This window comes from Haliotis rufescens, unplaced genomic scaffold (genome assembly GCF_023055435.1).
Source record: "Haliotis rufescens isolate VD_foot unplaced genomic scaffold, xgHalRufe1.0.p SCAF_78, whole genome shotgun sequence".
In the NCBI taxonomy this organism is placed as follows: domain Eukaryota; kingdom Metazoa; phylum Mollusca; class Gastropoda; order Lepetellida; family Haliotidae; genus Haliotis; species Haliotis rufescens.
In genome coordinates, this window is record NW_025964370.1 from 303,801 (window position 1) to 331,156 (window position 27,356).

The 27,356-nt window shown below is 46.4% G+C and overlaps 2 protein-coding genes across 2 annotated transcripts; one reads left to right on the plus strand and one right to left on the minus strand.

The window, feature by feature from the left end:
• The first annotated feature begins 3,877 nt into the window (after positions 1–3,877).
• On the plus strand, positions 3,878–5,026 carry LOC124121590 (extensin-like). The gene has a single exon (XM_046484609.2). The coding sequence runs from the start codon at positions 3,878–3,880 to the stop codon at positions 5,024–5,026; it is 1,149 nt and encodes a 382-aa protein (XP_046340565.2).
• Positions 5,027–24,246: 19,220 nt separating this feature from the next.
• On the minus strand, positions 24,247–26,687 carry LOC124121591 (serine-rich adhesin for platelets-like). Its single transcript, XM_046484610.2, has 4 exons — positions 26,257–26,687; positions 25,563–25,954; positions 24,981–25,282; positions 24,247–24,282 (listed from the first exon to the last, which is right to left on the minus strand). Exons 1-4 carry the CDS (start codon positions 26,685–26,687, stop codon positions 24,247–24,249), a joined length of 1,161 nt encoding a protein of 386 aa, XP_046340566.1.
• Between the last annotated feature and the right edge of the window lie 669 nt (positions 26,688–27,356).

The window sequence follows — 27,356 nt, forward strand, 5'->3', positions numbered from 1 at the left end:
TGTGCGGATTTGCGTCCCTTGGGCACGCCAGAAACCTATGATTGTGGGTTCGAATCCCGGTTCGCCCTGATTATGTTTCTAGGTTTGTCAGCACCATACCCGTGCTCGTGGGTTTCGCCGAGGTGGTAAACGTCTGAGGCCTGCATCACTTCGGGCGTTCCTCCCAAATTAAGCTGACACCCCGCGATATAACTGGAATTCTGTTAAAAGCGGCGTTAAACCCAACTCACTCACTCACTCACTCACTCCGCTCTCATCTCCAGTAATCGAACATATTTTGTATCTAAGGTATAAAACCTTCTTTCATTAATGTTTTCACATCACGCAGTGTCAGTAGACACCGGTGAACACAGAATAATTAAAGAAGCACGGGAATGACGCTTGGTATTGTGGAATGCAGAGTGTTATCACTGAAAGATGTCCGAAATATTTATTGTTTTTTATTGGAACCTTCAGTCAGAAATCGATGATATTTAAGATTTTCTGGTTGGACATTTTCAATCACGATTCAAAAATTGTGTTCATCCAGAGACCATGGTCTCTGGTTCATCATTCCAAACGAATTTCCTGTTGTTGCTCTACTAATAAATTAACAATAGTTTATTTGCAAACCTGTGCACATCAATTTTTGTGCCCGTGTTGAATCAAACAATAGATGTCCAGCTCAGTGCCCGTCGTGAGAGGTGTGAGCCGTTATGAAGGCCATATAGGTCCCCAGCAACACGTGCTGGTCGTGAGAGGTGTGGGCAGTTGTGAAGGTCATGTAGGTCCCCAGCAACACGTACTGGTCGTGAGAAGGGTGAGCCGTTGTGAAGGTCATGTAGGTCCCCAGCAACACGTACTGGTCGTGAGAAGGGTGAGCCGTTGTGAAGGTCATATAGGTCCCCAGCAACACGTACTGGTCGTGAGAAGGGTGAGCCGTTGTGAAGGTCATGTAGGTCCCCAGCAACACGTACTGGTCGTGAGAAGGGTGAGCCGTTGTGAAGGTCATATAGGTCCCCAGCAACACGTACTGGTCGTGAGAAGGGTGAGCCGTTGTGAAGGTCATGTAGGTCCCCAGCAACACGTACTGGTCGTGAGAAGGGTGAGCCGTTGTGAAGGTCATGTAGGTCCCCAGCAACACGTGCTCGTCGTGAGAGGTGTGGGCAGTTGTGAAGGCCATATAGGTCTCCAGCAACACGTGCTGGTCGTGAGAGGTGTGGGCAGTTGTGAAGGTCATATAGGTCCCCAGCAACACGTGCTGGTCAGACTCGATCGGTTGGTCAGACTCGATCACGTAGTTGACGTCGTGACATTGTTCCCAACTGTATAGATTGTCCAGCCCTGATTATGTACAGGCCATCGTCATTTGGCTTGGATATTGTTGACAGCGGTCTTGGACACACGCATTCACACAATACTTTACGTACAACAGGTACAAGCCTAAAGTGTGATGGTAGAGGTGGCAGTGCCTGATAGAGAATTGTTCCTGGTCGATACATGACCTTTTCGGTTAGGGTTAGGATTAGGTTAGGTTTACTGTTAGGGTTAGATTGCAGAGGTGGCAGTGTCTGATCATGGATAGGGAATTTTTCCTGGTCGATACATGACCTCTTGGGTTAGGGTTAGGGTTAGGTTAGGTTTACTGTTAGGGTTAGATTGCAGAGGGTGGCAGTATCTGATAGGGAATTGTTCCTGGTCGATACATGACCTCTTGTGACACTTGTTGACCAAAACCCACCACAGCCGCCGTGAGGAGCGTGAGGTATACAACAATATGAAACAATATGACAACCCACAAATGTGTACGTAAATGAATTAAGTGTGAAACCAACAACTGGAATACAATCAACAATTGTATTACAAAATTAACGACATTACAATGGCAGCATAAAACGCGAGAGCAGTGGAATAATAAACACCCCGCAGCAACAGTGGTCATGTTTCCGAGATAAGCCTTGGCTGAACACAAGGGTGAGAAGGGATCTTCATGTCATGTAATGTAACTGGTCTTAATGTAATGTGAGATGAAATGTGAGATAAATGTGAGATGAGATAGGCATATCCCCGCTTCACTTATATAGTCTAATTAGCTTCCAGCACTTTCTACATAGTGCTGGACCTGTGTCACAAAAACATCACAGAAAAGTCCACATGCTTCTAAAAAAATTAAAAAAATTATTGGATTTAAAAAAATTAAACTTATAAAAACAATTATATTAAAAAGACCTGAGCATTCTTTCTTTTGCCCCTCAGTTTATGCGAATTATCTTCAATAAAACAGTTTCAATGAATACTTGCAGTACATCAATATAGCAACGTCAATTAGTGTTGTCTTCATCTGGTGCCGTGGTGGGAGTCTCCTGCTGCCCTACAAATCAACAAGCACTTGCAGCCCCTGACTGGGGTTTACCAGGGCGGGTGAGTGAACTATCACTTACAACGGGTAACTGGACGTGGCATGCACACCCAATTAATGACGAGGTGGTGTCTCCCCCGCCTCACTGGATCACTGACTGTTTGTATGCATCTGTTATTCCATCTTTGATTATTCCTTTTTTTTAAGGAAAGGAAGTTCGGGGATCACATTGATCGGTGAGGCAGGGAACGAATGATTACCCCACGCTTCTCCCCTCAAGATAGTGTTTACTTTAGTAAATGATAGATAACACCATCGGCAAGTATCTAAAGTCATGTAATTCCACCTTGAGAAGCCCCATGCCTGGTGTAGATGTTAGTGTGTGTGTCACGTATAGTGTTAAGTAAATGTAGCAGTGTGTATATGGTATGGAGATATGTGATGTTATGTAGGTGGATGTCACATGTATGGTGATATGTGATGTTATGTAGGTGGATGTCACATGCATGGTGATATGTGATGTTATGTAGGTGGATGTCACATGTATGGTGATATGTGATGTTATGTAGGTGTATGTCACATGTATGGTGATATGTGATGTTATGTAGGTGTATGTCACATGTATGGTGATATGTGATGTTATGTAGGTGGATGTCACATGTATGGTGATATGTGATGTTTTGTAGATGTATGTCACATGTATGGTGATATGTGATGTTATGTAGGTGTATGTCACATGTATGGTGATATGTGATGTTATGAAGGTGTATGTCACATGTATGGTGATATGTGATGTTATGTAGGTGGATGTCACATGTATGGTGATATGTGATGTTATGTAGATGTGTGTCACATGTATGGTGATATGTGATGTTATGTAGGTGTATGTCACAAGTATGGAGATATGTGATGTTATGTAGGTGGATGTCACATGTGCGGTGATATGAAGTATTATGTAAATGTATGTCACATGTGTGGTGATTTTAAATATTATGTTGGTGTATGTCACATGTGTGATTATATCAAGTATTATGTAAATGTATGCCACATGTATGGTGATATGTTGTGTTGTGTACCTAGTACATAATGTATATCACACATATAGTCGGGGGTACGGGTGGCCCAGTCGTCTAAGGCGCCGCAATTCGCTGTGTACAGTTGCGTCCCTTGGGCACACCCGAAACCTATGATTGTTGGTTCGAATCCCAGTTTGCCCCAAATATGTTTCTAGGTTTGTCAGCACCAAGCCCGTGCTCGTTGGTTTCACGAAAGTGGTAAACGTCTGTGATCACTTCGAGCTTTCCTCCCACATTAAGCTGACACGCCGTGATATAACTGGAGTACTGTTGGCGTTAAACCAAACTCACTCACTCACCCCAATGTAGTTAGTTATTACTAGCAGCTACCCTGCTCTCAAGGCCCACCCCTTCATTACTGATGGAATCTCCTGTTGTTGGAGATCAGATAATCATGCTCATGTACAAGTATCCGCGGAATTCCAACCTTTAACACGTACATCCCAGCGATGAGCCCTGCGTCATGAGCCTCCCGTCACCAGCCCCCCGTCACCAGCCTCCCGTCACCAGCCTCCCGTCACCAGCCCCCACCACCAGCCTCCCGTCACCAGCCACCCGTCACCAGCCCCCCGTCACCAGCCCCCCGTCACCAGCCCCCGTCACAAGCCTCCCGTCACCAGCCTCCGTCACAAGCCTCCCGTCACCAGCCTCCGTCACAAGCCCCCCGTCACCAGCCCCCCGTCACCAGCCCCCCGTCACCAGCCCCCCGTCACCAGCCTCCCGTCACCAGCCCCCACCACCAGCCTCCCGTCACCAGCCCCCGTCACAAGCCTCCTGCCACAAGCCTCCCGTCACCAGCCTCCCAATACCAGCCTCCCGACACCAGCCTCCCGTCACCACCCTCCCACCACCAGACTCCCGACACCAGCCCCCGTCACCAGCCTCCCGTCACCAGCCTCCCGACACCAGCCCCCGTCACCAGCCTCCCGTCACCAGCCTTCCTTCACCAGCCCTCCGTCACCAGCCTCCCACTACCAGCCTCCCGACACCAGCCCCCGTTACCAACCTCCCGTCACAGCCTCCCTTCATCAGCCCTGCGTCACCAGCCCTCCGTCACCAGCCTCCCGTCACCAGCCTCCCGACACCAGCCCCCGTCACCAGCCTCCCGTCACCAGCCTTCCTTCACCAGCCCTCCGTCACCAGCCTCCCACTACCAGCCTCCCGACACCAGCCCCCGTTACCAACCTCCCGTCACAGCCTCCCTTCATCAGCCCTGCGTCACCAGCCCTCCGTCACCAGCCTCCCGTCACCAGCCTCCCGACACCAGCCCCCGTCACCAGCCTCCCGTCACCAGCCTTCCTTCACCAGCCCTCCGTCACCAGCCTCCCACTACCAGCCTCCCGACACCAGCCCCCGTTACCAACCTCCCGTCACAGCCTCCCTTCATCAGCCCTGCGTCACCAGCCTCCAGTCACCAGCCTCCCTTCACCAGCCCTGCGTCACCAGCCTCCCGTCACCAGCCTCCCGTCACAGCCTCCCTTCATCAGCCCCTAGTCACCAGCCTCCCGTCACCAGCCTCCCTTCACCAGCCTCCTGTCGTCAGCCTCCCGTCGCCAGCCACCCGTCAATAGCCTCCCGTCACCAGCCACCGTCGCCAGCCTTCCGTCACTAGCCTCCCGTCACCAGCCTCCCTTCACCAGCCCTGCGTCACCAGCCTCCCGTCACTGGCCTCCCGTCACCAGCCCCCGTCAACAGCCTCCCGTCAACAGCCTCCCGTCACCAGCCTGAAATGATGCTGGATCAGCCGTTTCACCTTGCGATTATTGAATCTGATTTCCTGCTACAGGTATGTTTGTCAAAACTGACTTTTGTAAAGTAGATAGAGTGTGGGAAGCCTGTAGATGAGACCGCCTGGTTGATGTAATGTCTTCATAAACGTCTGTTTACACTTCTAGGAAGCCATCATTTCGTTATACCTAAACAAACATCTACTCCACGCAGTAATCTTCCGTCGACACAACAAACTCATCTTAACACTGTTTAACACTAGACGGCCTTATAATTTAGTTTCACGAGTCTAGAAGTCAACAGCCTTTTTTCGCTAATAAGGGTATTTATATAGTTTTGTTCCCCAAAAAACAATTGCGTCGCTTTTTAGTGATCTGAAGATTAAATTCCCAATAGCGTTAAAACAGATGGCGATTTGTTATCTCGTGTTAAGAGATTTTGCATGGATTTCAGAACCAGGCCCCAAGCTGAAGCACGTTGATGACGTCATAAACTGTCATGAGCAGAGATATCGGAAGTGACTTGACAGCTTTGTGTATTCCGGTCTATTTTGGACGCATGCCGCGTGTATGTGTGGTGATGTATCGTTGTACATGATGATAGCGCTGCCTGGGAAAATGGCACCACGACGGAGACACTCGTAAATTGTACAGTCTGTGTTTAGGGGAACTATAGGCTCCAAAAACTGTTGATACCGAAAACTAAATATTCCAAACAGCTATGTGTTCTAAAGAATGTCCACTTTAGTTGCATAAACCTCAAACTGTTCACACCCTAAACTGTGCTTACTGAAAAAAACCTGCGCATGCCAGAAACCTTTAAACCTTAACCTTTACACGTGTTCACCACAAACTGTATAACATCGATGGTTTAAACCTTAAATGTTACACAACAAACTGTATTATAGACATAGTTTAAACCTTAAACGTTACACATGGACATAACCAACTGTATTATACAGATGGTTTAAGCCTTAAACTGTACACGTGTACACCACTAACTATTTTACATAGATGGTTTAAACCAAAAACTGTAAACGTCTACACCACTTACTATATTACATAGATGGTTTAAACCATAAACGTTACACAACAAACTAGTTTTATATAGATGTTTAAACCTAAAACTGTAAACGTGTTCACCACTAACTATATTACATAGATGGTTTAACCCATAAACGTTACACAACAAACTAGTTTTATACAGATGTTTTAACCTTAAACTGTACACGTGTACATCACTAACTATATTGCACAAATGGTTTAATCCATAAACTGTAAACGTCTACACCACTAACTATATTACATAGATGGTTTAAACCATAAACGTTACACAACAAACTGTATTATATAGATTTTTAAACCTTAAACTGTACACGTGTACAACACAAACTGTATTACATAGATGGTTTAAACCATAAACGTTACACAACAAACTGTATTATATAGATTTTTAAACCTTAAACTGTACACGTGTACACCACTAACTATATTACATAGATGGTTTAAACCATAAACGTTACACAACAAACTGTATTGTATAGATGGTTTAAACCTTAAACTCTACACGTGTACTTTACAAACTATATTATATAGATGGTTTAAACCTTAAACTGGACAGGTGTACACCACAAACTGTATTGTATAGATGGTTTAAACCTTAAACTTTACACGTGTACTTTACAAACTGTATTATGTAGACGTTTAAACCTTAAACTGGACAGGTGTACACCTTAAATTGTGTATTACTGTGAGCCGTGAACTCATCTACTCACTCCATCATTGTGATGGACGCATGGTCAGTCTCGTCAAAGTGAAAAACTCCTGGGTAAGTTTCCTTATCGTGATGGTGAAATCCGTCATATTGATGGACGCCGGGATGAGATCCGTCATAGGGAAAATTGGACACTGACATTGTTTATGGAGACGCCAAGATTGTGCAGAATAGGACACTGACGTCGTTTGTGGTGACTCCAAGGTTGGGAGAACTGGATGCTTACGTTGTTGATGGAGAAGCCAAGGTTGGGAGAACTGGATAGTGATGTTGTTTATGTAGAAGCCATGGTTGGGAGAATTGGATAGTGGCGTTGTTGATGGAGAAGCCGAGGTTGGGTGAATTGGATGCTGACGTTGTTGATGTAGAAGCCGAGGTTGGGTGAATTGGATGCTGACGTTGTTGATGTAGAAGCCAAGGTTGGGAGAATTGGTTACTGACGTTGTTGATGGAGACGCCAAGGTTGGGAGAATGTGTTACTGACGTTGTTGATGGAGACGCCAAGGTTGGGAGAACTGGATACTGACGTTGTTGATGGAGAAGCCAGGGTTGGGATAATAGGATACTGACGTTGTTGATGGAGACGCCAAGGTTGGGAGAACTGGATAGTGACGTTGTTGATGGAGAAGCCCAGGTTGGGAGAATAGGATACTGACGTTGTTGATAGAGTAGCTAAGGTTGGGAGAACTGGATACTGACGTTGTTTACGGAGAAGCCACGGTTGGTAGAACTGGATAGTGATGTTGTTTATGTAGAAGCCAAGGTTGGGTGAATTGGATGCTGACGTTGTTGATGTAGAAGCCGAGGTTGGGAGAACTGGATACTGATGTTGTTGATGGAGAAGCCAAGGTTGGGATAATAGGATACTGATACTGTCACTCGTGCTCTAGGTAACTGCTGTGTTGTCACATGTCACTCGTGCTCTAGGTAACTGTTGTGTTGTCACGTGTCACTCGTGCTCTAGGTAACTGCTGTGTTGTCACGTGTCACTCGTGCTCTAGGTTGCTGTTGTGTTGTCACATGTCACTCGTGCTCTAGGTAAATGCTGTGTTGTCACATGTCACTCGTGCTCTAGGTAACTGCTGTGTTGTCACATGTCACTCGTGCTCTAGGTTGCTGTTGTGTTGTCACATGTCACTCGTGCTCTAGGTAACTGCTGTGTTGTCACGTGTCACTCGTGCTCTAGGTAACTGCTGTGTTGACACGTGTCACTCGTGCTCTAGGTAACTGCTGTGTTGTCACGTGTCACTCGTGCCCTAGGTAACTGCTGTGTTGTCACATGTCACTCGTGCTCTAGGTAACTGCTGTGCTGTCACATGTCACTCGTGCTCTAGGTAACTGCTGTGTTGTCACGTGTCACTCGTGCTCTAGGTTGCTGTTGTGTTGTCACGTGTCACTGATGCTCTAGGTTACTGTTGTGTTGTCACATGTCACTCGTGCTCTAGGTAACTGCTGTGTTGTCACATGTCACTCGTGCTCTAGGTAACTGCTGTGTTGTCACATGTCACTCGTGCTCTAGGTAACTGTTGTGTTGTCACATGTCACTCGTGCTCTAGGTAACTGCTGTGTTGGCACATGTCACTCGTGGTCTAGGTAACTGCTGTGTTGTCACATGTCACTCGTGCTCTAGGTAACTGCTCTGTTGACACGTGTCACTCGTGCTATAGGTAACTGCTGTGTTGTCACGTGTCACTCGTGGTCTAGGTAACTGTTGTGTTGTCACATGTCACTCGTGCTCTAGGTAACTGCTGTGTTGTCACGTGTCACTCGTGCTCTAGGTAACTGCTGTGTTGACACGTGTCACTCGTGCTCTAGGTAACTGCTGTGTTGTCACATGTCACTCGTGCTCTAGGTAACTGCTGTGTTGTCACATGTCACTCGTGCTCTAGGTAACTGTTGTGTTGTCACATGTCACTCGTGCTCTAGGTAACTGCTGTGTTGTCACATGTCACTCGTGCTCTAGGTAACTGCTGTGTTGTCACATGTCACTCGTGCTCTAGGTAACTGTTGTGTTGTCACATGTCACTCGTGCTCTAGGTAACTGCTGTGTTGGCACATGTCACTCGTGCTCTAGGTAACTGCTATGTTGTCACGTGTCACTCGTGCTATAGGTAACTGCTGTGTTGACACGTGTCACTCGTGCTATAGGTAACTGCTGTGTTGTCACATGTCACTCGTGCTCTAGGTAACTGCTGTGTTGACACATGTCACTCGTGCTATAGGTAACTGCTGTGTTGTCACGTGTCACTCGTGGTCTAGGTAACTGTTGTGTTGTCACATGTCACTCGTGCTCTAGGTAACTGCTTTGTTGACACGTGTCACTCGTCCTATAGGTAACTGCTATGTTGTCACGTGTCACTCGTGGTCTAGGTAACTGCTGTGTTGTCACGTGTCACTCGTGCTCTAGGTAACTGCTGTGTTGTCACATGTCACTCGTGCTCTAGGTAACTGCTGTGTTGTCACATGTCACTCGTGCTATAGGTAACTGCTGTGTTGTCACATGTCACTCGTGCTATAGGTAACTGTTTTGTTGACACGTGTCACTCGTGCTATAGGTAACTGCTGTGTTGACACGTGTCACTCGTGCTCTAGGTAACTGCTGTGTTGACACGTGTCACTCGTGCTCTAGGTAACTGCTGTGTTGACACGTGTCACTCGTGCTCTAGGTAACTGCTGTGTTGACACGTGTCAGTGGAATACCTGACAAGAGTTGATTCACGCAGACAACGTCTGTCTTAACACAAGCCTTGGAAGGCTGACACAGGCAGGGTTACAATGTTACAGTGTTGTAAGAGGTGAGTCCCGGGTGCCGCACTTATAGAAATATCTGCTCCACTTCTCTGACCGAGAAAATATTTGTGTATCTGTTGTAGAACAAGAGCGTTTATTTGAATCGCACCTGCACTACCACGATGCTAGCACTCCTCCGGTAATCCGACATGGAACAGCCATCCGACACGTGGCGAAATGCATTCATCTTCCCACCCCAGCTTAAGGTCAGGCTTGGAAGTGCAATCGTATAAAAAGATCGTATAACGCTTCGTTGGAAGCGCTGTTTGAAGTTCTATTATATACGGTGTTTCTTTCATATACGTTTCAACGAAACCATCAGCGCTCTATAAACATGTGTGTATGTAGATGTGATACCATCACTGAATAGCCTTGCATACGAGCGCCAAGAAATACAATAAATGACGTGATTCACTTGTTTTCGATAACTAAATTGGCAAAAGATATGCAGCTCCTTGGGATTAAATTATGGTCGTCGGGAAGGAGTCGTTATGTTTCGTACCCAGCTGTACAACTTATTACAACATAGAGGCTGAACAGTCTCACGTACAAGCGATCTTCACAGATCGGGTTAACAAGGTACAGTCGGATTAACAAGGTACAGTCGGGTTAACAACGTACAGTCGGGTTAACAAGGTTAACAAGGTACAGTCGGATTAACAACGTACAGTCGGATTAACAAGGTTAACAAGGTACAGTCGGATTAACAACGTACAGTCGGGTTAACAAGGGACGGGGAGGGTTCAGAAAGGTACAGACGTGTTAAGAAGATACGGTCGGGTTAACAAGGGACAGGAAAAATTAACAAGGAACAGTCAGGTTAGCAAGGGGCTGAACAGTCTCATGTACAAGCGATCTTCACAGATCGGGTTAACAAGGTACTGTCGGAATAACAACGTACAGTCGGGTTAACAAGGGACAGGAAAAATTAACAAGGAACAGTCGGGTTTACAAGGGACAGTAGGGTCAACCAGGTTAACAAGGTACAGTCGGATTAACAAGGAACAGGAAGGGTTAACAAAGAACAGTAAGGGTTAACAAAGAACAGGAAGGGTTAACAAGGGACAGGAAGGGTTCAGGAAGGTACAGCCGTATTAAGAAGATACAGTCGGGTCAACAAGGTACAGGAAAAGTTAAAAGGTACAGTCGGGTTAACAAGGGACAGTCGGGTAAAAAGGTACAGTCGGGTAAACAAGGAACAGGAAGGGTTAACAAAGAACAGGAAGGGTTAACAGGGTACAGTCGGGTTAACAAGGTACAGTCGGGTTAACAAGGCACAGTCGGGTTAACAAGGTACAGTCGGGTAGACAAGGTTAACAAGGTACAGTCGGGTAGACAAGGTTAACAAGGTACAGTCGGGTAGACAAGGTTAACAAGGTACAGTCGGGTAGACAAGGTTAACAAGGTACAGTCGGGTAGACAAGGTTAACAAGGTACAGTCGGGTTAACAAGGTACAGTCGGGTTAACAAGGCACAGTCGGGTTAACAAGGTACAGTCGGGTAGACAAGGTTAACAAGGTACAGTCGGGTAGACAAGGTTAACAAGGTACAGTCGGGTAGACAAGGTTAACAAGGTACAGTCGGGTAAACAAGGTTAACAAGGTACAGTCGGGTTAACAAGGTACAGTCGGGTTAACAAGGCACAGTCGGGTTAACAAGGTACAGTCGGGTTAACAAGGCACAGTCGGGTTAACAAGGTACAGTCGGGTAGACAAGGTTAACAAGGTACAGTCGGGTAAACAAGGTTAACAAGGTACAGTCGGGTTTACAAGGTACAGTCGGGTTAACAAGGTACAGTCGGGTTAACAAGGCACAGTCGGGTTAACAAGGTACAGTCGGGTAGACAAGGTTAACAAGGTACAGTCGGGTAGACAAGGTTAACAAGGTACAGTCGGGTAGACAAGGTTAACAAGGTACAGTCGGGTAGACAAGGTTAACAAGGTACAGTCGGATTAACAAGGTACAGTCGGATTAACAAGGTACAGTCGGGTTATCAAGGTACAGTCGGGTAAACAAGGTTAACAAGGTACACTCGGGAAAACAAGGTTAACAAGGTACAGTCGGGTTAACAAGGTACAGTCGGGTAGACAAGGTTAACAAGGTACAGTCGGGTAGACAAGGTTTACAAGGTACAGTCGGGTAGACAAGGTTAACAAGGTACAGTCGGGTAGACAAGGTTAACAAGGTACAGTCGGGTAGACAAGGTTAACAAGGTACAGTCGGGTAAACAAGGTTAACAAGGTACAGTCGGGTTAACAAGGTTAACAAGGTACAGTCGGGTAGACAAGGTTAACAAGGTACAGTCGAGTAGACAAGGTTAACAAGGTACAGTCGTGTAGACAAGGTTAACAAGGTACAGTCGGGTAGACAAGGTTAACAAGGTACAGTCGGGTAGACAAGGTTAACAAGGTACAGTCGGGTAGACAAGGTACAGTCGGGTTAACAAGGTTAACAAGGTACAGTCGGATTAACAAGGTACAGTCGGATTAACAAGGTACAGTCGGGTTATCAAGGTACAGTCGGGTAAACAAGGTTTACAAGGTACACTCGGGAAAACAAGGTTAACAAGGTACAGTCGGGTTAACAAGGTACAGCCGTGTTAAGAGGGTACGGTATGGTTAAAAAGGCACAGGAATGGTTAACAAGGGACAGTAGGGTCAACAAGGTACAGTCGGGTTATCAAGGTACAGTCGGGTAAACAAGGTTAACAGGGTACAGTCGGGTTAACAAGGTACAGTCGGGTTAACAAGGTACAGTCGGGTAGACAAGGTTAACAAGGTACAGTCGGGAAAACAAGGTACAGTCGGGTAAACAAGGTTAACAGGGTACAGTCGGGTTAACAAGGTACAGTCGGGTTAACAAGGTACAGTCGGGTAAACAAGGTTAACAAGGTACAGTCGGGTAGACAAGGTTAACAAGGTACAGGCGGGTAAACAAGGTTAACAAGGTACAGTCGGGTAGACAAGGTTAACAAGGTATAGTCGGGTTAACAAGGTACAGTCGGGTAAACAAGGTTAACAAGGTACAGTCGGGTAGACAAGGTTAACAAGGTACAGTCGGGTAAACAAGGTTAACAAGGTACAGTCGGGTAGACAAGGTTAACAAGGTACAGTCGGGTAAACAAGGTTAACAAGGTACAGTCGGGTAGACAAGGTTAACAAGGTATAGTCGGGTTAACAAGGTACAGTCGGGTAGACAAGGTTAACAAGGGTTCAACGATAGACAGCCGAGAGAAACTGAAGTTTTAACCAGCTGGGGTGAAGTAGCGGGGACTCTTTATTCTTCTTCCTTTTGTCATGGCGCCCAAGACCTTGGTGGGTTTCGGACAAGGTCAGCAAGACAGCTTGGTCAACACCTCTAGGAGTTCAGATGATAGCGCAGATACTCCAAATGTGGGGAATCTCATTGCCATTACTTCACATGTAAACCCTTTTGTTGATGCTCGTAACCAGTGTGTGGTACATTTACCAACAAACCCGAGCGAGCCTTGCAACAATGTCACTTGTCATTCATTACATCTTGTTTATATGTATGAATAAATCAGTGTCAGGTCACCTTGGTCCACAGACAAAGAAAAATACTTTCTACCTTGGGCTATGTCCTCCGGGACGTCAACACAACAACCACTACCACTACCACTATGTCCTCCGGGACATCAACACAACAACCACTACCACTACCACTATGTCCTCCGGGACGTCAACACAACAACCACTACCACTGCCACTATGTCCTCCGGGACATCAACACAACAACCACTGCCACTATGTCCTCCGGGACATCAACACAACAACCACTACCACTATGTCCTCCGGGAGATCAACACAACAACAACTACCACTATGTCCTCCTGGACATCAACACAACAACCACTACCACTACCACTATGTCCTCCGGGACATCAACACAACAACCACTACCACTATGTGGTGACCTGGCACATGTGCGTCTTGTAAATATACACCTGTATAAAGCAAAGTTGGCTATGCCCCGTGATGCTGTCATTGTGACCAGATACAGACAACATAGGTGGTCAAATAACTCTACAAACATAGTGCGAAGCGTTTGTGAACCGAAAGCTATAAACAGCCGGTATTGTAGACCGTGTGTTAATACAGGTGGCTTCTGTTTTTCTGTGATGCTCGGTGTCGTCATGTGGTGGTCGACGCAGGTGCAGACAAGGTCACATGCCGCTATATAGTTCCCCACATACTCCACACACCAGCCCAGCTCCGCTAAACTATGAACTATAGAACAGCGTGGGTAACTCTGATAAACACATGCTAGGCTGTTGGGTGCATTGCGCGGACTCACTCACCTCACACTCAATCACTCACTCACTCACCCACTCACCTAAGCACCCCTTAACTCACTCACCCTCCAATTCACCCACCCACCCACTCACTCACCCAGACACTCACTCACCCACCCCCTCACTAACCCTCCCATTCACCGGCCCACCCACCCACTCATCAACCCACTCAATCACCCTCCCATTCACCGGCCCACCCACTCACTCACCCTTCCATTCACCCGCTCTCGCACCCACTTACCCATTCACCCACTCACCCACTCGCTCACTCACCCACCAACTCAACCACCCACTCAATCACCCATCCACTTACTCACCCTCCCATTCACCCGCCCTCGCTACCACTCACCCACTCGTTCACTCACCCAAATCACTCACTCACTCACTCGCCCACTCACTCACCCACCCACTCACCCGCCCACTCAATCACTCACCCACCCATTCACCCACCCATCTACTCACTCACTCACTCACTCACCCACCCACCCACCCACCCACCTACCCACTCACTCACTCACTCACCCACCCACTCAATCATCCACCCACTCACTCACCCTCCCATTCACCCGCCCTCGCACTCACTCATCCACTCACTCACCCACCCACTCACCCACTCACTCAATCACCCACCCACCCACTCACATACCCACTCACTCACTCACTCACCCACCCACCCACCCACTCACCCACCCATCTACTCACTCACTCACTCACTCACTCACTCACTCACTCACTCACTCACTCACCCACCCACCCACCCACTCACTCACCCACTCACTCACTCACTCACTCACTCACCCACCCACTCACTCACCCACTCACTCACCCACTCACTCACTCACTCATCCACCCACTCGCTCACACAGACACTCACACAGAGGCTCCAATGGGGCACTCGTTCCTGCTTCTCCAACACTGAAGACCATCCCCGACTTGAAGTTCACACCGAGTTCCCCAGTGCGTCAGTCTGTGTGGGCAGTATCGGGCAGATACCTTCCCTACTGGTATGTCTCCCAGACCCTACAGAAACAAAAACGTTGGACGTTTAAGATCATACTGGTATGGCTGAAATATTGCAACTATTACACCCACGGTTCCCGCCCATCCGCCATTGTTGCCAGCCAATACACACTGCAGGCGCTCTGAACAAGTTCCTCTCCGCCCCCTCATAGGGCAAGACAGTTCAAACATCTACACAAGAACCTCTTCTCAAGTCATTTGCAAAGTTGCAGCTGGCGTTATCCAAACACGCGTCAACACATTGTATATAGAGTTACCCACTTATGTCCTGTAATGTCCCGTGTAGTTATCCGTAATCATTTTATCTGGAATTGCTGAAAATAGAAGCCTGTCTGCTGGGAACATACAGCTGGTGATATCTGGCGCCCATTGTGTAGCTGTTCTCCCAGACAGATTGGAGCCGCGGATACATGCCCCGCAACCTGCTGGCCTGCTGGTACTCCACGATCTGCCCTGGAGCTGCATATACCCGTCTTTCAATACGCTATATACCAGTCCATCCATACTCTATATACCCGCCCATCCATACTCTATATACCGCCCATCCATACTCTATATACCGCCCATCCATACTTTATACACCAGTCCATCCATACTCTATATACCAGCCCATCCATACTCTTTATACCGCCCATCCATACTCTATATACCGCCCATCCATACTCTATATACCAGTCCATCCATACTCTATATACCCGCCCATCCATACTCTATATACCGCCCATCCATACTCTATATACCGCCCATCCATACTATATATACCGCCCATCCATACTCTATATACCAGTCCATCCATACTCTATATACCAGACCATCCATACTCTATATACCGCCCATCCATACTCTATATACCGCCAAAACATGCTCTATATACCAGTCCATCCATACTCTATATACCGCCCATCCATACTCTATATACCGCCCATCTATACTCTTTATACCGCCATCCATACTCTATATACCGCCAATCCATACTCTATATACCAGTCCATCCATACTCTATATACCCGCCCATCCATACTCTATATACCGCCCATCCATACTCTATATACCGCCCATCCATACTCTATATATCAGTCCATCCATACTCTATATACCCGCCCATCCATACGCTATATACCGCCCATCCATATTCTATATACCGCCCATCCATACTCTATACACCGCCCATCCATACTCTATATACCCCTCTATCCATACTCTATATACTGCCCATCCATACTCTATATTTCAGTCCATCCATACTCTATATACTAGTCCATCCATACTCCATATGCCAATTCATCCATACTCTATATATCCGTCCATCCATACTCTATATACCCGCCCATCCATACTCTATATACCCCTCCATCCATACTATATATACCCATTCATCCCAACTCTATATACCACCTATCCATACTCTATATACCGTTCATCCATACTCTATATACCCATTCATCAATACTCTGTATACCCGTCCATTCCATCTATATCAACCCGTCCTCCATACGCTATATACCGTCCATCCATACTCTATATATAGCGACCGCCTCCGTGATAGTGGTAGATCGTCCGCCCGGAGAGCGGAGTGTTCGGGGTTCGATCCCCGGCCGCGTCATACCATAAGACGTTAAAAGATGGTACTTGTTGTTACCCTGTCTGGTGCTCGGCATTAAGGGGCTAAAACAAGGACTGGTCGGCTCGGAGTCAGTATATTGTGTCTGAGTGGGGTATTCATGTTAAACTGCGGCATGGTATCTAAGTGAGCTAGCACTACAAATCGGTCCGGACTAGTACAAGCAGCCACACACACACACGTGCAAGCAAGTCGCTTTATAAGTGCAATGATCTTGGACGCGACGTTAAACCTAATTTCACCTCACCTCACCTCTATATACAGTCCAACCATACTCTATATACCGTCCATCCATACTCTAAATGCCCATTCATCCATACTCTATATACCCACTCATCCACACTCTATATACCCGTCGATTCATACTCTATAAACCCGTCGATCCATACCCTCTATACCAGTCCATCCATGCTCTATATACCCGTCCATCCATAGTCTACATACCGTTCATTAATATTCCAAATACCCTACCATCGATATACAATAGACCCATCGATCCGTCTTTAATATTCCCGTTGATATATATTCTATATATCAGTCCTTCCTATGTCTATATTCACATCCATCCATATTTTATATACCAGTCCATACCAGACCAAATACCGTTGCTATTGTTGTGCGTGAATTTGGGTCAGTCATGCCGTCACGCAAGACGGAAACTTTGCCCATTTCTGTTGAATCTCCCAAATCATGGAAGTTTGCTTTGTTTACATTTCAAGTGTAGTTTTCCGAGCACAGCGGTCGTTCGTTTTCACACATGATTTATGTCGGTTGGGAAATATGTATTGGCGACAACGACCAAAGAAATTGATAATGTTATGTCAGGTCGCTCAGACATGAGGGCCTGGATTTACATCTCGAGGATGTATAATATACTACTTCATGGTGAAATTAATTGGTTTTCAAAACTCAAAGGGGCGGTCGGGTAGCCTAGTGTTTTAAGCGTTCGCTCGACACGCCGAGGACCCGGGTTTGAGTCCCGACATGGGTACAATGTGTAAAGCCGATTTCTGGTGTCCCCGCTGTGATATTGCTAGAATATTGCTAAAAGCGGCATAAAACCATACTCACTCACTCACTCAAAACTCAAAAAGGGTTGAAGGGTGAAAACCAGCATATGACTATCCGCAAGACCCGCAAGGCATCAAGAACTCCGATCCCAGACCTGAATCTGCCCCGTCGGCCATCAGGATCACTACACCTTAACAAGGCCCTGTCACCCATCAGTTTCCCCGCCTCATCAACAACTATCATAGATGTCATCTTTTCCAGCGGCAAGTTCACCAAGACCCATTTACAAGCCAATGGCAGAGGCACAAGCAGTGTACGTCCCAACCCCACAGGATGTATGTTCCAGATCCCCTGCAACTGTGGCCACCAGTACATTGGAGAAACCCCCAGACCCCTCAACACCAGACTCAAAGAACATCACGCCTCTGTCAACAAACTAGACCTGAATTGCGCTTTTTCAGAACACATCCTCAAGACCCAAGTCCATAACATCAGCCCTGTCTATCAACAACAACAGGCGACAAGGGAAACTACAAGAAGCCATTGATCTTTGATATCAGGAGACACAAGCCAGCCATGAACCGTGACCAGGGAACCTATCTGCCTAGTGCTTGGGAACTATTGCTTTGATCTTTGTCAGTGCCAATTATCTAACTGGCTTCCATTTGCCCTTTGCCTTTTCTATTCTTTTACCTATCAGTGCTAATTACCCCCGGCCTCCCGTTTGCCCATTGTCCATTGCCATTTACTTATCGTGCAGTGATAATTTAGTCTCAAAGCATTCATTCACCCGATGAAGGAGGAAGCATATACTCCGAAACGTTCTGTTCCTCATAATAAAGAAGTTGACATCCATAAACTCTCTTCCTTATGTGTATCACTTCTAAATGCCTTTCACAGACGTGAGTATAATTATTGTTACTAGTTTATAGTTTATGGTAGGATTGAGATGTACATATGAACACGACTTGCGTGCTTAATTACCAGATGGTTCTAAAACATTGGCTATTCACTGTTCAGTACCGTGGAGGCTTTCATCAAGTGCTATGGATACGTAGAAAATGAGTGTCATTTTTTGCTTCTTTCTGAAGCTTATGCAGATTTGCGTCAAATTGATCTTCACGAGAAATACTATGTACAAATCCCTCGTACAGAAATATATACTGATGTCTGCCAACATTAACGTTGCTTATGTTTGTTTTGTGTTGATGTGACCCTGGGCGTGGACGGCAGTAGGACGTTGGCCTACATCCCCGCTGGATGAAGATGATGAAGATCATGATAAACCCGTCCATCGGTATTGTATATACCCGTCCATCGGTATTGTATATACCCGTCCATCGGTATTGTATATACCCGTCCATCGGTATTGTATATACTCGTCCATCGGTATTGTATATACCCGTCCATCGGTATTGTATATACTCGTCCATCGGTATTGTTTAAACCCGTCCATCGGTATTGTATATACCCGTCCATCGTTATTGTATATACCCGTCCATCGTTATTGTATATACCCGTCCATCGGTATTTTATATACCCATCAATCGGTATCGTATATACCCGTCCATCGGTATTGTATACTCCTGTCGATTCAAACTGTATATACCCGTCCATTCATATTGTATATAACCGTCGATTCATATTGAATATACCCGTCCATTCATATTGTATATACCCGTCCATTCATATTGTATTTACCCGTCGATTCATATTGAATATACCCGTCCATTCATATTGTATATACCCGTCGATTCATATTGTATATACCCGTCGATTCATATTGAATATACCCGTCCATTCATATTGTATATGCCCGTCCAATTCATATTGTATATACCCGTCCAACGTTATTGTATATACCCGTCCAATGGTATTGTATAAACCCATCGATTCATATTGTATATACCCGTCGATTCATATTGCATATACTCGTCCATTCATATTGTATATACCCGTCGATTCATATTGTATATACCCGTCCATTCATATTGTATATACCCGTCCATTCATATTGTATATACCTGTCCATCGGCATTGTATATATCCGTCCATCAGTATTGTATAAACCCGTAGATTCATATTGTATATACCCGTCTATTTATATTGTATATACCTGTCCATCGGTATTGTATATACCTGTCCATTCATATTGTATATACCCGTCCATCGGTATTGTATAGACCCGTCGATTCATACTGTATATACCCGTCGATTCATATTGTATATTCCCGTTGATTCATATTGTATATGCCCGTCGATTCATATTGAATATACCCGTCCATATTATATTCCTCTCTCTCTCTCTCTCTCTCTCTCTCTCTCTCTCTCTCTCTCTCTCTCTCTCTCTCTCTCTCTCTCTCTCTCTCACACACACACACACACACACACACACACACACACACTACCTGCGTGTGACCTTCATAGCAAGCTGAACTTCCACATATGTATCCCTACGATATCCACGAAAGCTCGTGCTACATCACTATGAAGGTAAAAACATTGTTGAAAGTGCAAGCCCCACTACTTACCCCTACAACAACAGGGGCAGACAGTGCTTCCCCTAGCTTCCTTCACCTCACGTGTCGACTTTCAGCACAGTTCGTTCAGTGAACACGCGTATCTTTTACAGACTACTCTCCTGATCATCAATGCGTGGAAAACACATTCCCCCAGAAGTCTGCGCACACCAAGAAACAGTTACTACATTGATCAGTACTCGACACTCAATAAGATCAAGTCGAGTTCAAATCATCTCTGTTACGTACACCCGTTGATGGCGTCAGAACAACATGTGTCACACCCGTTGGTGGAGTCAGAACACCCAGTGCGTCACACCCATTGGTAGAGTAGAGTCAGAACAACATGTGTCCCACCCGTTGGTGGAGTCAGAACATCATGTGTCCCACCCGTTGGTGGCGTCAGAACATCATGTGTCCCACCCGTTGGTGGAGTCAGAACAACATATATCCCACCCGTTGGTAGAGTCAGAACAACATATGTCCCACCCGTTGGTGGAGTCAGAACATCATGTGTCCCACCCGTTGGTAGAGTCAGAACAACATATGTCCCACCCGTTGGTAGAGTCAGAACAACATATGTCCCACCCGTTGGTAGAGTCAGAACAACATATGTCCCACCCGTTGGTAGAGTCAGAACAACATATGTCCCACCCGTTGGTAGAGTCAGAACAACATATGTCCCACCCGTTGGTAGAGTCAGAACAACATATGTCCCACCCGTTGGTAGAGTCAGAACAACATATGTCCCACCCGTTGGTGGAGTCAGAACATCATGTGTCCCACCCGTTGGTAGAGTCAGAACAACATGTGTCACACCCGTTGGTGGAGTCAGAACAACATGTGTCCCACCCGTTGGTGGAGTCAGAACATCATGTGTCCCACCCGTTGGTGGCGTCAGAACATCATGTGTCCCACCCGTTGGTGGAGTCAGAACAACATATGTCCCACCCGTTGGTAGAGTCAGAACATCATGTGTCCCACCCGTTGGTGGCGTCAGAACATCATGTGTCCCACCCGTTGGTGGAGTCAGAACAACATATGTCCCACCCGTTGGTGGAGTCAGAACAACATGTGTCACACCCGTTGGTGGAGTCAGAACAACATGTGTCACACCCGTTGGTGGAGTCAGAACATCATGTGTCACACCCGTTGGTGGAGTCAGAACATCATGTGTCCCACCCGTTGGTGGAGTCAGAACATCATGTGTCCCACCCGTTGGTGGAGTCAGAACATCATGTGTCACACCCGTTGGTGGAGTCAGAACATCATGTGTCCCACCCGTTGGTGGAGTCAGAACATCATGTGTCCCACCCGTTGGTGGAGTCAGAACATCATGTGTCACACCCGTTGGTGGAGTCAGAACATAATGTGGTGTAGTGGCCCAGTTGTCAAAGGCGCCGCTATTCGCTGTGCAGAGTTGCGTCCCTTGGGCACGCCAGAACCTATGATTGTGGGTTCGAATCCCGTTTCGCCGCGATTATGTTTCTAGGTTTGTCAGCACCATACCTATGCTCGTGGGTTTCACCGAAATGGTAAATGTCTGAGACTTGCATCACTTCGGGCTTTCCTCCCACATTAAGCTGACACACCGTGATATAACTGAAATACTGTTAAAAGCGGCATGTCATCCCAATTACGTGGATCGATGCCCATGATGTAAATCACTGGATTGTCTGGTCCAGATTCAATTATTTGCAGACCGCCATCACATTGCTTAAATACTGCTGAGTGCGGCATTAAATAACGCTTTGTTTCTATCGAACAAGTGATGTATGTGTATATTCTGTTTACAGAAGACTTCAGTGAACAAGCGATGTATACAAATGACTGGAATAGTGCTGAATGCAGCGTTAAACAACAAACAAACAAACATGAGGCCTTGTCAGGACCAATTTCAAACAAAGCCATGCATGCTGCTACACCTTGCACTGAGTTGGAAAGAATTAATTCTAATCAAGGAAGTGTGTAATGCCATAGATTACACCGAAATGATAATCAGATGAGGGAAATACAATCAGGAACCGAAGTTAGCTACAACAACTGGAAGTGTTCATGAAGTATGACAGTGTCTTCTGAGTCGACAGAAACATTATCCGGGGCCGGAAGTAGCATTATCCGCACCGGAAGTACAATTACGTTGTCACAAACTGACCTAAAACTATCAAGATCTAGTATGTATTTCTACTTATTATGTATATCTTAACTAAACGTACATCAGTCACTTAATAAGACCTGTAATATAATAATAAAGTCCATTTCTTCAGCGCCATTTCCGTCTACGTAGTCGCTCATAGCGCCTCACACAGGATCATAGACACATCGAAAGAGATAAGTCTTTAGTTTTGTCTTGAAAGTGTCCAGAGTTGAAGATTGCCTAATTTCCACTGGAAGGGAATTCCAGAGCACAGATGCAGTGTGAGCAAAAGTTCTGTTGCCGAATGCTTTGAGTGAGACCCTAGGGACACTAAACTTGAGTTTATGTGCTGATCTGGGATCTCGTGCTGGCTGGTGTAGGGTAAGAAGTTCACTCAGATAGGAAGGTGCTGTACTATAGTAGCACTGGTATGCAATGCACACGACTTGGTATTCAATCCTACATCTTATTGGAAGCCAGTGTAATGATTTTAATAAAGGAGTTACATGTGCACGCTTATTTCGTCTACATATCAATCTGGCAGCAGCATTATGCACACGTTGCAATTTGCTACATAGATCCTGTTTGATATTAATAAGCAGACTGTTAGCATAGTCCAACCTGGATAGAAATGTTATCTCACGAACTGATGTGCCGCATCGTATGTCAACAGGGGTCTTATCTGATTGATATTTCGAATGTGGAAGTAGCAACAGAATGCACTTATGCCACATCAACGTCAAAGACATTGGTTAACGACCCATGAATAAGGCAGATGCACAGGCATGCTTGACACAACGTCACGTTGCAAACGTCTTTGGTGTCAGCCAAAGCGTATAGACCAAGTATTATTGTAACATATTGGCGTGCATGGACACCTGGGTGAGCCCTTCTTTACCTGGTATTACTGCAATATATGTATACTTTCAAACAAATGTGAGAACATTTTACAGTGAGGTTATTTTTACGAATTGAGATCAGGTGCTTCGTCTAGCTTTGCTTTAAATTATATAATACTCAAAGTTTTCTGAGGATCAAGTTTAGATGATATCAAAAAGTCATATAACAAACACATATTGAAATTTCGGTACACAATGATTGGGTGACCCCTAAAGACATCACATCAACAACAATTGGTACTGATAATTGTGACAACAGAATGCACTTATGCCCCATCAACGTCAAAGACATCGGTTAACGACCCAAGAATAAGGCAGATGCACAGGCATGCTTGACACAACGTCACGTTGCAAACGTCTTTCGTGTCAGCCAAATTGTGATCAGCAGGGCATGTAGGTGGCAGCGTTCCACCACACAGCGGGAAGGCGGTTTCTCCTGATTGAGGCATGACGTCATCACTTCGTGACTGGCACCACACTCAGAAATGACATGCGGAACGCCAGCGGCGTTAACGTTTCTAGTCAGGCAATGCATACTCGTCTCCATGAGCCTGGTCTCAGGGAGGCATGCATTTGCACCCCACTGACGCGACACGTAGGCAGTTGGGCTGAAGATCACGTCAGTTAGATAGACCATTACTGGGCTCCAGTACTTTTTAATGATTAATTGAGATACTGTCCAGACGTCACAGATCTTCGTGCCCGAGTGTGGAGTAGACACGGAGAAAAATGACAGGATTCCAACCTAGCCGAACATGACCACTATGGTGGTGGTTCGATAATGATTTGGGGTGGGATCAGTAGAGCTGGAAGAAGCGATCTCCATATCCTACAGCTGACACGATGACAGGTGTGCGCTACATGGATGATATTCTTGATGTGTACATGAGACCGTATGCTAGTGCAATCGGACCGTACATCCTCATCGTGCCAGGGCCATTGATGCTTAGTTAGATCAGGAGACCATTGTCCGCATTGAGTGGCCAGCCCAGTCATCAGAGCTCAACCCTATCGAACACCTCTCACGACGCCCTGACCTTCCGGCAACTCTCAGCAGCCTATGGAACCATCAAGTCACTTATCAGGAACATGAGACAACGGTGCCAAGCTGTCGTTGCATCACGTCGATCACATGCGCGGAACTGAGAGGGTTTTTTAATTTTTTTGGACAATGAATTTCTTTTCGGGAATTTTGACATTTCAGTTTCGGTCAAATAATCTCAATTTAAAGAGTGATCTTATGGATTACTGGTCACGTGTTGTTTGTTGGCATTGTGTGGCACACAACGACGGACCTTCAAACGTTCATTAAACAACTCGTCAACAGAGGCATACTATTAACTTGAATTAATCCCTAAGTGATCCCTAGCACACTGGCTTGAGGAGTATGATTACGATCAAGCATTTGTAACGAATCAGAGGGGAAGCATGTCTTTGTATTAACCAACTGAATAAACTTCCTGCGGTTCTTGATAAGGAAGTCCTAAAATCTTAGGTGACGAGGCCGTTCTGAGTAAGTTTCCATCCGAATCTAGTATCATGACGTCACGGTGCTGACAGTAGCCTACAACTCGGTGTTCATAGGCGTCAATACTGGAAAACCTGCACATGAAGCTGAAGGCTTCTGTTCGCCCAAGTCGCCCAGTCTTGTCCTTTATACCTTCCTGGTGTTGTCGGAGGTGAGATAGATTAATGTCCGAGCTGTGTAGGAAAAGCACAAGCAAGTCACGAAGCCATTCAATGTGGATTTCGTCACCTTTCCACTTCCTCCTAGTGGAGACACAGGGTACGTCTTGGAGTAGATCACACTGCCACCATCAGGGTTCCAGTGGAGTTGTTTCATGACGTGATCCACAACTATATCATGAACCTCCTTCTTGATATTTATGAGAACCCGGGGAGGGTCCTTCTGTCCAATTTCAAATGCGTTCAGCTTTTGGCGAGACAAGTAGAACATGATCCTTCTCGTCTTGTCCATTGCAAATGCTTCGCATCTCGCCTTGGTGAGACGACGCTGTTTTGTGTTGTCATAGCATGTTGACGTGATATGGACAGGCTCTTGATAGCAGGCAAATATTTCACATGTGTCCGAAACAATAGTTATGTCTTCAGCTGCATTTTTTAATGTAATGGTAGTTTCGTGAAGTAGGGCTTCTTCGGTGGGTTGTAAGCAAACACTGGCTTCCGCCTTTTAATGTCATTGCCAAGCACCAAACTGCGTTTCCGGTCAATTGGGTTCTGCACAAAGTCCTTAATACCAGTACACGTGCACCGATATTTCATGGAAGGTGTGTTGTTGCGATGATGGTGTTTATTGCAGAAGTAGCAGTAGTGGCACTATGTGTAGTATCGGATGTAGCAGTGCTTGTAGTATCGGGTGTAGCAGTGCTTGTAGTATCGGAAGTAGCAGTGCTTGTAGTATCGGATGTGGCAGTGCTTGTAGTGTCGGATGTGGCAGTGCTTGTAGTATCGGAAGTAGCAGTGCTTGTAGTGTCGGATGTGGCAGTGCTTGTAGTGTCGGATGTGGCAGTGCTTGTAGTATCGGATATAGCAGTGCTTGTAGTATCGGATGTGGCAGTGCTTGTAGTGTCGGATGTGGCAGTGCTTGAAGTATCGGATGTGGCAGTGCTTGTAGTATCGGATGTGGCAGAGCTTGTAGTGTCGGATGTGGCAGTGATTGAAGTATCGGATGTAGCAGTGCTTGTAGTATCGGATGTAGCAGTTCTTGTACTGTCGGATATAGCAGTGCTTGTAGTATCGGATGTAGCAGTGCTTGTTGTGTCGGATGTGGCAGTGCTTGAAGTATCGGATGTAGCAGTGCTTGTAGTATCGGATGTAGCAGTTCTTGTAGAATCGGGTGTAGCACTACGTGTAGTGTCGGATATAGCAGCGCTTGTAGTATCGGATGTAGCAGTGCCGGTAGTATCGGATGTGGCAGTGCTTGTATTATCGGAAGTAGCAGTGCTTGTAGTATCGGATGTGGCAGTGCTTGTAGTATCGGATGTAGTAGGGCTTGTAGTATCGGATGTAGCAGTGCTTGTAGTATGGATGTAGCATTGCTTGTCGTATTGGATGTAGCAGTGCTTGTAGTATCGGATGTGGCAGTGCTTGTAGTATCGGATGTGGCAGTGCTTGAAGTATCGGATGTGGCAGTGCTTGTTGTATCGGATGTAGCAGTGCTTGTAGTATCGGACGTGGCATTGCTTGTCGTATTGGATGTAGCAGTGCTTGTAGTGTCGGATGTAGCAGTTCTTGTAGTATCGGATGTAGCAGTTCTTGTAGTATCGGATGTAGCAGTTCTTGTAGTATCGGATGTAGCAGTGCTTGTAGTATCGGATGTAGCAGATCTTGTAGTATCGGAGGTAGTAGTGCTTGTAGTATTGGATGTAGTAGTGCTTGTAGTATCGGATGTAGCAGTGCTTGTAGTATTGCCATGTCCTCTCACACACACAGTGTAAACCATTGTATCCCTCGCAATGGAATTAAGGTCCACGCAATTACAAGTCTTAGTACCAATGAAGTAACACTTGCTGTGCACGACATCTCGTGATGAGGTTAAGCCACTGCCTTGCACTGTGGGTGCTGTGCGCGACATCTCGTGATGAGGTTAAGCCACTGCCTTGCACTGTGGGTGCTGGGCGCGACATCTCGTGATGAGGTTAAGCCACTGCCTTGCACTGTGGGTGCTGGGCGCGACATCTCGTGATGAGGTTAAGCCACTGCCTTGCACTGTGGGTGCTGTGCGCGACATCTCGTGATGAGGTTAAGCCACTGCCTTGCACTGTGGGTGCTGGGCGCGACATCTCGTGATGAGGTTAAGCCACTGCCTTGCACTGTGGGTGCTGTGCGCGACATCTTGTGATGAGGTTAAGCCACGGCCTTGCACTGTGGGTGCTGTGCACGACATCTTGTGATAGGGTTAAGCCACTGCCTTGCACTGTGGGTGTGTCGCTTTTTGAGAAATATTTGTGGGTGGTCGGCCTAATGAGGGTGGAGATAGTTGTGGGTGGTCGGTCTAATGAGGGTGGAGATAGTTGTGGGTGGTAGGCCAAATGAGGGTTGAGGGTAGTTGTGGGTGGTCGGCCTAATGAGGGTGGGGGTAGTTGTGGGTGGTCGCCCTAATGAGGGTTGA